This window comes from Phyllobates terribilis, unplaced genomic scaffold (assembly GCF_046119375.1).
Source record: "Phyllobates terribilis strain yellow unplaced genomic scaffold, ASM4611937v1 Scaffold_2__4_contigs__length_985480577, whole genome shotgun sequence".
Classification (NCBI taxonomy): Eukaryota; Metazoa; Chordata; class Amphibia; order Anura; family Dendrobatidae; genus Phyllobates; species Phyllobates terribilis.
In genome coordinates, this window is record NW_027362762.1 from 794,159,315 (window position 1) to 794,173,700 (window position 14,386).

At 44.4% G+C, this 14,386-nt stretch overlaps 1 protein-coding gene across 1 annotated transcript in view; it reads right to left on the reverse strand.

Annotated features, from left to right (window-relative positions):
* LOC141229129 (organic solute transporter subunit alpha-like) overlaps positions 1 to 14,386 on the reverse strand; it is a 68,221-nt gene that overhangs the window by 13,649 nt on the left and 40,186 nt on the right. Inside the window, exon 7 of the mRNA XM_073667412.1 lies at positions 4,160 to 4,265. Coding sequence (XP_073523513.1) covers positions 4,160 to 4,265 — 106 coding nt within the window. The remainder of the gene's footprint in view (positions 1 to 4,159; positions 4,266 to 14,386) is intronic.

Below are 14,386 nucleotides of genomic sequence, written 5' to 3' on the forward strand. Positions count from 1 at the left end.
GCAGACCACCGCGGCATCCCCAAAGGCCAGACAAAGGCCCGGGTACCGAGTCATCCCCATCCCCCTGGGCGTGTCACATACACTCAAAAAGTAAGTAAGTCTGCATGCCAAGGCTTCCATCCACCATTGAGACCCATTGTAAAGGAATGTATACCGTGCCGTACAGCTGAGGAGGTCGCTTTGTGCAACCCCAGTCTGAGTTAGCGCTCTCTGGCTGTGGACTGAAGTTATGTAAATTTCCTGAGCTTCTGGACTCCCCGACAGGACGTTTGATTCACCAGCCTGGCGTGACGTTGTTCATGTGGCACAGGTGACATCTCACCAGCCAGGTTAATCATAAACGGAGCCTGGAATCAAGGAGAGTAAGGAAATTCACGCAGCTCCTGTCCATTGCCAGAGAGCCCTGACCTGGACCATGGACTGGAGATCCACAAGGTTATCTGCTCATTTCTACGGTGTTGTATAGGATTCTTTGCATTCTCCTATATGGATGGCCTCTGCAGTCATCTGTGCTTTCTTGTGCGGTTAATCAGCATGTACACTCGTACCTTTCAGACAGAGGCCAAAAGAACACACTTTTGGACTCTGCCTGATGAATATTCGCCAAAGGCAACGTTAAAGTATGTGTTGGCAGCTTTCACTGTAGGCTGAAGCTTGTTATGCCTATACATATAGCCTAAAACATAACTTTACAGGAACTATCCTCCTCAGGCACAGTCTTGGAAAATAGTGCTTTTCCAAGTTGGTAGAAGGCTCAGTTCAGACTTGCATTACCCACATATTGCATGATAAACCCAGTAACTTATAGAACATGAAGTGTTTTTGCCATTAACCATAATGGAATCTTAAACATATATCAACACAGCCTGAATAAGAAACATTTACATTTAGGGATGCTCTCCTGATGGCATTCTCAAAAATATAAAAATGGAGATAAAATTGTTGTGTACCCTGCAGTCAGTGTATACCCAAGCTTGATAACCTTGAATAATTGCATCCCACTGCACAATAAATGAAGACTCCATTCGATGAGCAAGGTCGTAGAGTTCTTCAGATAGCTGATGTCAGAGATAATAAAATATTATTCTGTATATGAGAGAATAATTTGATTTTTGCAATGACATGTGTATGACCTATGTAATATAGAAATCATCATAACCCTTGGATGCAATAAATAGAACACTATAATATACCACAGGCAGATTAGGGCACAATAGTCAAATCCCTCATGCAAGAAGTATATAATAAAGCCTGTATCACTCAGTTAATTAGTTAATTCAAAGTGTCCAGCTTTAAGTGTGCCCTAAAAACACTCCCTTTTAGGGAGTCCTATCACCTCACCTTGCCAATCTAACTGTTCCTCCATAATCTGGTCCCTTCTATCATCTCTTCTCACCCACCCACTAATCGTTACTCAGACGCTTCCGCTCTGTGCCAGTCATTGCACTGGCTGCCCATGAATTATAGGATCCGATTTAAATTGCTTGTTCTCACCCACAAAGCTCTCCACAGTGTGACACCCCCCTACATCTCTTCCCTCATCTCTGTTTATCGGCCTACCCGTTCTCTACGCTCCGCAAGCGACTTTCGACTAACATCCGCACTAATCCGTACCTCCCACTCCCGGCTTCAAGACTTCTCCCGAGCTGCACCTATTCTTTGGAATGCTTTACCCCAAGAAATTAGGATGAACCACAACTTACACAGTTTTAGGCGCTCCCTAAAAACACATCTGTTTAGGGCGGCCTATCATGTTCCCTAATCAAAGTCCTTTTATATTCTTATAGCCCATTCCTTATTTCTCCAAACACAAGTCTCCACCGAACCAAAAAGCACTACAGATACTGGCTGATGATAAGCTCATGCAGCCTTTATCTATCCCTCATCCCCTCAAGATGGCTGGACCATCCTTGTAAATAAGCCATTGTACTTTGTGTCACCCCCACCTCATTGTAGATTGTAAGCTCTTACGAGCAGGGTCGTCATTATTTTTGCTGTAATTATTGTATTATCTTTAGCTATGTTACTTATGACTGTTGTACATGAACCTGTGAATTGTTAAGCGCTGCGGAATATGTTGGCGCTATATAAATAAAGATTATTATTATTATTATTATCTACCAAAGGCACGGAGTGATGGCAGCATCTTCTCTTTCAGTAAATATACGACCCTAAGACTTGATGGTTCAGACAAGAATGCTTTATATCTCTCTTCTCCACTTAAATAATATGCAGGTTTCACCATGTCCAATGTGAATTTATTGGGAGCAGCAGACTAGTAGGCAGGCAGATAATCTTGCAGCAGATTGCTAACCCAGGTCTATGACCAGCTCTATCTTTTAGTGCCTACTAGAGATTTCAGATCAGATATCCCACATATCTGATCATCTTGTCGCCATAAATGTATGGTTAACAGTTACAAATGTATCTTACCTTTTCTTATCTTATCTATGGTTATCTCAGTCTCTAGGTCAAATCCGCTGTATTCTTGGCACCACTGTATGTACAGTGAATAGTGCAAATACTCAGATGCAGCATTTTGTAAGAGTGTCATATACATGGTGTGTTTTGGTGGAGAAAGTGTCCTTTCTCTTTGGTGTGAAGACAGAAGAGATTTCACTCCATCTTCAGGACAGTCTAGAGCAGCTGTAAGAGCTCCTTAAAGGGGTTGTCCAGTACTTTATAGTGATGGTCTATCCTTAGGAAAGCTCATCAATATTAGATTGGAGCATAGTCAACTGCATAGTGACCGCATCGGTGTATTGCAGATCCACTCATATTTAAATGATAAGACGTGGATCTGCAGTACCCCGCTGTGGCCACTGTACAGTGGATGGAGCTGTGTAGTTCCACTCAGCAACTGAGCACAAGTGGCCGCCGCAGGCACCAGGAACAGATGATCAGCCCATTGATCTGATATTGATGATCTATCCTAAGGGAAAGCCATCAATATAAAGTACTTGACAACCCCTTTAAATAAGTTGTGAGCAATTGCTGGAACTATTGCAAGACTTCTAGAATGGATAATGTGTTTGTTTTGAGGTTTTTAGAACCCCACCCCAACTTCTGATTGGCAGTTTACAGAAAGCTGTAAATCAGTGGTGCGGACAGGGTTATACAGAGCTCAGCATTCAGAGAACTGCTAGATCTGCAGCAGAGAAAACTGTGATTTTATCAGAACTGCAACAAACAGGCCAATAAGTGACAAATCATTGGAATTAGGGCATCTCCCTCTACATTATGCTGCTCTCAGATGGGGTTGCAAAAATCTACTTACAGATTCCCTTTAATATTATTTGCATTGCTTTGCTATGAATGAGTAAATTACGTCCAGTTATTAACAAAAATCCTCTATGTAGCTATGATTCAATGAACCATCAAACCCAGAATCCAAGAGCTATGGAAAGTATATGACTAGATTTATTCTTACCTTTAGTATTTAGTGCACGCTATGATGGCACTGCCCTGCTAATGCTCTTCCCAAGTTAGAACATATGGAATTATAAGTTAGTGAGCGATATCTATAATACAGCTGTAGATCATTGAATGTGTGGGATTTGTGTTTGCTCGTCATTGAAATGCACGGAATAGCAGTAAAAGCCACTACAGTAAATACTTTTATTACAGGTTCCATTTGCATAAGACATTTTAATGGGAAGTGCAGGGAAAAAAAAGGAATAAAAGGAGTGCTGCCATTAAGAGTAACCAGAGGGTCACAAAAAACAAATCGAATTAAAACATGCTATGCATTTCCAAACCGATCCCGTTTCTTTACCAGGTAAGTTCTTTTGCTGCCGAGAACCATGATAGCCTATGTCACTGAGCGAACTGTTATAGATCACTCAGCATGCATCGGTTACTCTGGTCTGCCTGTGTAAACGACCGCCGATCAATACAAATTTACTGATCAGCGATCATATCACGCCGTGGTCGATCCGAGTAAACAGACCTTAAGCCCTATTCAGTTCCAGCAGTCGGATCCCAGAGATTAGCAAGTTGTGGCTAATCTTTTGGATCGGTGATCATTTTCTCAGTTGGGAATATCTATTTATGTAAGTAAAATTCCTTAGTTTAATGTTCCCTTGTATAATCCAAACTTAGAACGTTTATATATTGCTTTAATATGTACAAATATACATATTGACTCATATTTACTCACATGATGCCCTGGATGGACCGGGAAGTGGTGGAACGCAGGAAATAACACGTGTGGAACCAAGAATATTGATGATTGACGTCTGAAGTTGGCTCAAAATAACAATGAACTAAAACAATGGAAATGAAACCGTTACATCAGTTGCCTAAAAGCGGAAAATAATTACACATCATGGCTCGCCTCCTAGAATGTACTAGAACGTGATTGTCATGGGTATATTAGGTGATAGAAATGGAATATAGACATAAACATCTCTCTGGCCTAAATGTGGTTGGTCGTTATTGCATTTATTATTATTATTATTATTATTATTATTTATTATTATAGCGCCATTTATTCCATGGCGCTTTACATGTGATAGGGATATACATAACAAAAGCATTTACATAATCTTAACAAAACGAGTCAGCGACTGGTACAGGAGGAGCGAGGACCCTGCCCGCGAGGGCTCACAGTCTACGAGGGATGGGTGAGGATACAGTAGGTGAGGGTAGAGCTGGTCGTGCAGTGGTGTTTACTGCAGGTTGTAGGCTTGTCGGAAGAGGTGGGTCTTCAGGTTCCTTTACATATAAATCCCAGCATTGTCAGACTGAGGTGCCACGGGCCCACCAGTAACATTGATTCTAGGGGTCCATTCTACAGCTACATGCAAATATTACACAATTTTCCAGCCAACACAGTCACTTTAAACTTACATGGAAAGATGTAGGGAGCCTGGGGGGTCACTATGGGATTCAAATTGGGGGCCAATCCAGACCCGAATCACAGACATTGCTGATTGATCAGGTGTTTCCTATATTTTTTTTCTAGTCAATGTCAGGAAGAAACTGTTAGCTGATGATTGTTCCTTATGGGATTTGTATGTATTACTTTGTAAGAGATAAGCATTGAGTAAAAGAAAGTCTAAAGGTTTGTTGCAAGGTAGGAATATTAGTGCCTTGGTTATGATTTAGTCATGCCAGTTATTGATACAAGAAATAAGTTAATGTCTTAAGGTATTGAATAAAGTTAGAAGATCATCATGGACATGTTATGGTTTATGCATTATTGCATAAATTGAAAGTTGAAGCATCTTTTCTTAGAACTATTTTTTTGTCGTCCTGTGTTATTCCTCCTTAACAGGAACTAACTAAATTCCTCCTGGAACATGAATGAATATGAATTAATAAAACGTACAAACTGCGAATTCTTATCCTCTTTGTCAATATTGTATGATATTGACAGCACTGATTAGATCGTTGCAGACAGTACACTGACATGTCATTGAGAAGGAGAATGGTTAACACCCAGCTGTTAAATTATTCTTATGTTTCCAGGAGGAATATCAGAGTTCCAAGAACAGATGCTATAAAATTGTTATGAATGTTATTAAAATTGTTGATGAAAGTATTTAGGAAAACAGAAAGACCAGAGGAGGTGCCAGGTCCTGTTTAAAGGGAACCACAAGCTCTATGAATCAGATGCTAGATGCATGTTGCAGCCAGGTATATTTTACTCTGAAAGGCTATGGAGTTTCAAAATAGTTTGAAAAGCCAGTCAGCTATATGTCTCAGATGATGAGTCCAAGAGGCGAGTGCCTGGTGGCTTGTCCCTGCCCCCACTCCAGTTGACTAACGGGTCTCCCCCTATGTGTGTTATAGGGAAATATCTGTCAGTCAATGGGATCATGGCTGGGAGAAGCAGCCAATGACCAACCATGTCAGCTGAGACACATAGACCCAGATATATTAAATTATATTTACGCCAGTTTCTCATAAAAAAAATCAAAAAGTCACTGTCACGATTCCGCCACTCGCTGTGTCCTAGGAACTCAGTGACTGACACCGCAGCCACACTATGGATAGCAGGGGCATATCGGGCTGTGAGTGACAGCTGAGTCATCTTATGTATAGCAGGGTGTGTCAGGTTGTCAGTATTGTCTTTCCATTTCCTACAGGTGTTTTCCTTTCCAGATAATTGCCAAGCTATTTAACTGGCTAGCAAAATTAGATCATTGCCAATTGTAGCTTCATCTCAGTGGTGCGCTTACTCTCTGCTCTGTATTTTGATATTTTGATCTTTTGTTGCCGGACCTTGGATTTGCCTTTCGACTACCCGTTTGTATAACCCCTTTTGCCGTTGGCGTATTCTGACTTTAGTTACCAGACCCCGGACATTGCTCCTGACCCTCCATTTGTCTTATCCCTCTGTCTTTGATGTATCTTCCTGGCTTTTGCCCTTGGACCTCTTGACTTCTCTGCCTCACGGCTAGTCCGTGAGTATTGACTAGTGTCACAGCCTCCAAATGTTTTTTGCACAATGCAGAGTTGTGCAAAAATTCAATACATTTTGGCGTCTTCATGCCAGTTTTGTGCAGCTCCATCAAATGGGGTGATGCTGGTGAGGAGCTGGGATAGGTCGTAGTTATTCCCACCCATCAAATTCATCAATATTGGTAGCATTTTTTTTTTGCCAGAAATGTTATTCTATTACCTGACTAGAGTAGCATTTCGGTTGAGGTGCAAGGAGGCCCACGCCTCTGAGAAGATGCGCAATATTCATTAAATGGTGTTCTCCTTTTAATGAATTTGGTGCATCCTTCTCCAAAATACCCACTAATTAAGACTGGTCTCCGCTTATTCCCCACCCGGCTTTTCAAAGTATAATTACTCTCAAAAGCTGCAGTATTTCAGAGTAAAACATTGACGGCCGCATTTGCACAAAAAGTGTGGTTCCCTTTTTGAATGTTTTAGGTCTTTTGAATGTTTTCCCCAGTCAGATGGCTAATTTTGTATATTTTACGAAAATTTTCTTGTGATGTTCCAGAAACTGATTGGCATTCGTGTTTTCTCTCTCAGCTGTAAAATCTCATGAGATCCCTTGTGGGACTTTCCTTTTTTCTTAAGAAATGTGTTTTATTGTTGTTGTTTTTTTTTTACAAAACTCTTAATCAGGGATTCTGGGAAGTGGGTTTGGCACCATGACATATATTATTATCAGTAAGTATTATTTCTGGAAATAGTATTTTCATTTTAGCATGTGTTGTTTAAAGGAACTTGTGAACATTGTAGAATGCATGTTCAGACGCAAAATATATCTGACTGTAGATGGGAATTCAGAGACATGATCAAATGTTAACACATAGTAATAAACATCAAATATTATAAATCCAATTACTTTATTAATAAAATATACAAAAACACAAATTATTGTCCCCTGATAATGTAGCACACGAAATGTGCATTCGGGTTCTGTCCAATGTAATGTTTGGCAGATACGGCTTATGGTTGGCATGGGCCTATATTTTAGAAGGTCAGTTGGTTTAAGGGGTCTGTTTCTATTCATTTATGAATTTGGATTGTCTTGTATGTATAATTTTTTATGAAGTCATCCTGTTGATCTCTCTTACACTTGATACCTTCCATAATATTTACTACCTTCAGAAACTTTATTATTCAAATTGTGTTAAGCCTGTAAACTGATAACTGCACTCTTCAATAAGTTTTAATGGGGTTTTATTTAGCTTTTTTTCTTGACAATTTGTATTTTTCGCATATTGGATTAATAAAATAATTTGACTTATGCTATTTTCATGCTTATTTGTATATGTTTGCAGCCGGAGTATATATAGTTTTTAATTTGCTTTTGTGACTCTTAATTGCTTTTAATTACAAACAAGTGTTTATGATAAGGAATCAGATTCATTTTTTATGTGATTAAATGTTAAGCCTACATATTGCAAGTGCCCAAATTTCCACTGTGTCCACACCAAGTTTCATAGCCTCAGTTGAATATGTACTTTAACCCCTTTCCGACATGATACGTACTAATATGTATCCGCGCCCTGGGCCTTATGGACCTGATACGTATTAGTACGCGCGATCTTTAATGCGCACCGCGATGATCACATTCAATTTCTGGCTCCATCTTACCTCAGGGTAAATGGCGTCAGCATCCCGGGGGGGGTGTCGCCACCCCCCCAAAACCACAATCGCTGCGATTGGTTGTTCAATTCTGAACAGCCAATCACAGCATTTCTCACTATTTCCGGCAATCAGATTTTCGGAAACAGTGATGTGCAGCCTAGGATCGGTGCTCCTAAGAGCACCGATCTTAGGCTGTTACCTAGCAATGCCAGCCCTCTCCCCAACCCGCTCTGATTGGTACAATCGCCGAATACATTGATCGCACCAATCAGAGCGCTGACTGCGAGGTGACCCGTCACCTCCCTGTGACCCCCCTGTAGTGTCTATCCAGGTCCCAGCCAGCTCTGATTGGAACGATCGATGATGACATCGATCGCTCCAATCGGAATGCCTGACCGGGAGGTGACCGGGTGGTGACCGGCCTGTGACCTGGCTGTCACCACCCTATCACCCCCCTGTGACCGCCCTGCAGCTCCTCACACTTGGTGAGGATTAGTACAGCGCGGTCACACTTTTGATGGCTGGTGTGCTGGGCCTTCTGGTGCCACAGAAGCCTCTGTGACACCACAAGACCATCTCTTACCTGCTCCGGTCACTGCTCCTGCTGGGCCTGCTGCAGCTCCGGTCTCCTGCTGCTGCTCCCATCGCTGATCGACTGCTCCGGTCTCCTGCTGCTGGGCTCCTGCTGGTTAGCTGCTCCCGCTGCTGACCCTGCTACAGAGCCTGCTCCTTCTGCTGATCCTGCTCCAAAACCTGAAAGAAGAACAGAGAAGACTTTGGTAAGTCCATCTCTGATCTCCCCTCATCTACCCCCTCTCCCTCCTCTTCTTACCCCCCCATCACCACCTTTTTACACCCCTTCCCACCCCCCAGTTTTTTTTTTCGTGCGGCCAAGCGCTGAACAGTGACTACGTCACTGATCAATGTCCGTGCTCGCTGTTTTCCAGGACTTTTTTTGTCACTGTCCATTTTTCTACCCCCACTCCCCCACACTGTGCACCACCTCCGTGCGCGCATCTAGCAGCCGCCGAGACTTGATCGGTGACGCAAATCACCGATCAGCACTCGCGCACGATACTTTAGACTTTTTTTTCCACTAACCTTTTTTCTTTTGTAGAGGGCGATCACGCTGTCTGATTGTGTGCCATGCTGGGCCTTGAGGAGCCACAGAAGCCTGTGACACCACAATCGCCACTCCTGCTCCAGAAGACATCTTACAGAAAACATCTGACAGACAACAACGGTAAGTAGAATTTTTTGATCCCTCCTCATCCACCCCAATCCCTCTCCCTCTTCCCCGTCCGCCTTTCTGCCACCAAGTGCTGATCATTACTTGATCAGTACTTGATCGCTCGACTTTTGTCCGTTTTTTTTTTCGTGCTTCCTGCAGAGGCCGAGCGCTGATCAGTAACCACAGATCACTGATCCGCACTCGTGTTCGCTATTTTACACTCCCGCCACCTTTGCACCACATCTGTGAGCACATCCAGCAGCCGTCGAGCGCTGATCGGTGACATAGTTCACTGATCTGCACTCGTGCTCGCTGTTTGCACCACCTACGAATTTTCCTTTTTTTTCAGAAAAAAAAAGTTCACACCAAGCACACTGACAGACACACACACACTCTAAATAAAGTACTGACACACTCGTACCACATACATAACAAAAAATGTTCCGCTCATCACAAACTCGCTATTCAGCGGAGGAGGCATACGCTTTTCTTGCCTCCGACACTGACAGCGAGGGCAAGCATCCCACTTTTCTTTATTTTTCCGACTCCTCGTGGTCTTCATCCTCCTCCTCCTCTTCCTCCTCAGGTGCTGCTGGACCACCACACAGTCGCCCCAGAAGAGAAGATGAACCAGCGCCCCCCACTACTGACCCCATATGGACCTCACCCCCCAAAAAAATTATGAGCCATTGATTCCTGATTTCGTGGCAGAATCAGGAATCAAGTTTGACACCATCAGCCTCACAGAACTAGACTTTTTCAAAGTCTTTTTGTCTGAGGATTTTGTAAACCTCATGGTGGGCCAAACTAATTTGTACCCTCATCAATATTTGGAACAAAACCCCTTTTCATCATTTTCTAACTGGTCTCCTGTAGACGTGTAGCGCCCCGAGGGTTTGGCCGCTACAGGGGTATTGCACCTCTGCCAGAGGTGTGGTATTCCACTCCCGGGTAAGGATGGAGTATGGACCAGGGCCCAGTTAGCTGCATACATCACACACACCCCATTTCTGGGGGACAGCTCAACGGTGCTCCCATTAGTACAGTAATGCAGGCACGACAGACCATGTCCCTGGCTGAAGGGGGGAGGAATACCCAGTGATGTAGGAGCAGGAGGGGGCGGTTTCTGAGCATAGGCAGGAGCTCATTGGTTGCTGGTCACCTGAGCTCCCACACTAGGGGAAGGTATATAAGGTGGGCACCATCTTAGTTCTGTGTGCAGAAGGAGAAGTTCAGTCAGTGGAGTGAGAGAAGGAGTTCAGCCAGAGAGGGCTGACAGGGAGCTGTGGCTCAGTCTGGGCCCAGCTCCACGAGGCAGGCCTAGAGTGAAGGCCGGAGCCAGAAGAAAGGAACAGAAACAGAAAGGAACAGCAAAGAAAAGAGAAGTACCCAAAGTGTAGAAGGGCTCAGAAACAAGAAGGCAGAAGGGACCCTGAGAGCCCATTAGAATACCGGGTGAAGGGTCAGGCACATTAAGGGTACCGGATCCCAAGTTGGTGGAGGAGAAACTACACTCAGCCAAAGACCGGAGGTCGTGATCATTTATTGGTGCGACACCTCACCAAACCTGCTAGGAAGGCACCATATAGGACAGCGGGGAACTGTTAGAACTCTCCTGTTAGTTTTTTTCTAGTTTGCTGGTCACATGACCTTTTTTGCCTATTTAATCCGTCTCCGCCCTCCTGGCCTTGCTGGACTTCATTGTAATTTCTACTCTTGAGCTAGCTTGGTGCTCTGTTTCCTTTCTCAATCAGTTTTGCTAGGTCTTCGGACCTCTATGTTCTATGTTGTTTGTTTGTCTTATTTCTGCTACAATTTCTGCTAGGAGGTGTCCATCTTTCTCCCAGTCCCTAGTTCTTGTAGGGATCCCTTCCTCACATCTATAGGTCTTCGTTCAGACTAGCCGAGGACTTTAGCGAGTCTGATCGCAGGATCAGGTTCCCCGTTACATCGTAGGGATCCAGCTTAGTTCTATTGTAGGGACAGATCTCCTGTCTTTCCTTATTGCTTGTAGCAGATCATAACAGGAACGGGGCCCACGTTTACCCGCGCAGATCCGCGGTAGCTGGACAAAATTTGGTCACTGGTGGGGCAGGCCAGAAAAAGGATAGAAGGGGGTCCTGTGCCATATTCCTGAACTGCCTGGGGGTTGACCGAGCCCCTCACCTGGTGGACGCAGCACGGCTCGGGCGGTCATTGCTGACAGAAGTGACTGGGAATATACGAACTGTGAGTAAAAGACCCTGGACTGCAACACGTTGTCTTTGTGCTTTTTGCTTCACCAGCACTAACGGTACTGGGACTGCCTGCACCATCACCCCCACCATCCACTACACTGCCCTGGGGCTGCACTCTTCACGTGGGGAGTTACACTACCTCAGCTGCATACACCATCAGCCTCAGCGGTCTGCCTTGCAGCGGCGGTTCATAATAGCCGCAATCCACGGGTGGCGTAGTCGGACATTACCTACAGCACATAGCGGACTACCACTGGTCTGACCACCCTGAGCCACGGAACCGGGTCGCCACCACTACCCCCCAGCGTCTCCCTACTGCCCGGCTCCGAGTGCCCCACGGCCCAGGGGGCGAGTCAGACGCAGTAGAAATAATGAAGTTTTGGGGAGTGTTGACGATTTGTATAATACTCCAGTGTTCCACATGGATCCGGACACGTTTTGCGGCCATCCACAAGTTCTTGCATTACAACAATAATGCAAGGTGTCCTGCACGTGATGACCTGAACTTTGATTGTCTTTTCAAAGTTCAGCTGGTCATCAAGCTCTTCAGCAATAAGTTTGCTGAAGTGTATGTGCCCCAAAGGGACACCTGCGTGGATGAGTCCTTAATCGATTTTAAGGGGCGGCTTGGCTTCCGGCAGTACCTGCCCCGTAAGAGGGCCAGGTATGGAATCAAGCTGTATAAACTTTGTGAGAGTACCTCAGGGTTTAGAGTTTACGAAGGGAAGGACTCCCGGATTGAACCCCCTAAATGCCCCCCTATTCTAGGAGTGAGAGGGAAAATTGTGTGGGATTTGGTGCACCCACTGCTGGATAAATGTTATCACCTCTACGTGGATAACTTTTATACAAGTATCCCTCTCTTCAAGTCTCCCTCTGCGCGAGGTACGGCAGCCTGCGGTACGGTTTGCAAAAATCAGAGCGTCCTCCCAAAGACGCTAATTGGGCAGCTGCTCAGAAGAGGTGAGAGCCGAGCCCAATGTAGCGACCACCTGCTGGTGATCAAGTACCAGGACAAGAGGGATGTCCTTTTCTTGACCGCCATACTTGGTGATGGCAGCACCCTCAGCACTGTACGAGGTTCCACTACACAGGTCGTCAAACCAGACTGTGTAGTGGGGTACAACAAGTACATGGGGGGAGTTGATTTCTCTGATCAAATCTTCCAGCCGTACAGTGCTTTGAGAAAGGCCAAGGTATGCTATAAGAAGCAAGCCGTGAACATCGTACAGATGGCAATGCACAACGCTTTCCTTCTGTCACAATGTGCAGACCAGACTTCTACGTCGTACCTTCACTTCCAGGAGGTAGTTATCAAGGCCCTGATATTTGGAAGTGGCGACGGAGCGGGCCCCAGTACTTCCGGAACTGAAGGACCTTGAATTGTACCAGGCCAGCATTTCCCTGGGGTGGTCCCTCACAGCGGAAAAAAAGGTAAGTCACAAAAGAGGTGCCGAGTGTGTTATAAAAGGGGAATACGCAAGGACACCATTTATCAATGTGACACCTGCCCCGACAAACCTGGCCTGTGCATGAAAGAATGCTTCAAAAGGTACCATACTTCCATGCACTACTAAATAAATTTCTGACGTATGACAACCTGACGAACACTACACAACTGACGTAGTGTTCGTCAGGTTGTCATACGTCAGCTGTGTAGTGTTCGTCAGGTTGTCCTACACAACAGACATATGACACTACATTATAAAATTCACAAATCGGGTATCAGTTCCAAAAAGGGGGCACTTGTTGGGCATTTGTGTTTAGGCACATCATGGGCTCTGAGAACGTGACATGACGCCCGCTGACCATTCCATCAAAGTCTGCATTCCAAAGCATCACTCCTTCCCTTCCGAGCAATGACGCGCGCCCAAACAGTAGTTTCTCCAACACATGGGGTATCAGCATACTCAGGAGAAATTGCACAACAACTTTTGGAGTCCAATTTCTCCTGTTCCCCTCATGAAAATAAAAAAATTGTGGCTAGAAAATCGTTTTTGTGGAAAAAAAGTGATTTTTTTTTCTCACTCCTCTACGTTATAAATTTTGTGAAACACTTGGGGGTTCAAAGTGCTCATCACACAACTATATAAGTTCCTTAAGGGGTTTAGTTTCCAAAATGGGGTCACTTGTGGGGTGTTTCTACTGTTTAGGCATATCAGGGGCTCTCCAAACGCGACATGGGGTCCGCGGTAAATTCCAGCAAGTTTTGCCTTGAAAACGTCAAAGGGTGCTCCTTTTCTTCCGAGCCCTACCGTGCGCCCAAAAAATGGCTTCCCCCCCACATATGGGATATCAGCGTACTCAGGAGAAATTGTACAACAACTTTTGGAGCCCAATTTCTCCTGTTCACCTCGTGAAAATAAAAAAATTGCGGCTAGAAAATTGTTTTTGTGGAAAAAAAGTGATTTTTTTTTCCACACCTCTGTGTTATAAACTTTTGCGAAACACTTGGGGGTTCAAATTGCTCACCACATATCTAAATAAGTTCCTTAAGGGGTCTAGTTTCCAAAATGGGGTCACTTGTGGGGGGTTTCCACTGTTTAGGCACATCAGGGGCTCTCCAAATGCGACATGGCGTCCGCGGTAAATTCAAGCGAGTTTTGCCTTGAAAACGTCAAAGGGTGCTTCTTCCCTTCCAAGCCCTGCCGTGTGCCCAAACAATGGCTTTCCCCCACATATGGGGTATCAGCATACTCAGGTGAAATTGCACAACAACTTTTGGGTCCAATTTCTCCTGTTACCCTTGTAAAAATAAAAAAATTGGGGTCTAAAGTAAAATTTTAGTGAAAAAAGTTAAATGTTCATTTTTTCCTTTCACATTCGATTAATTCCTGTGAAGCACCTGAAGGGTTAA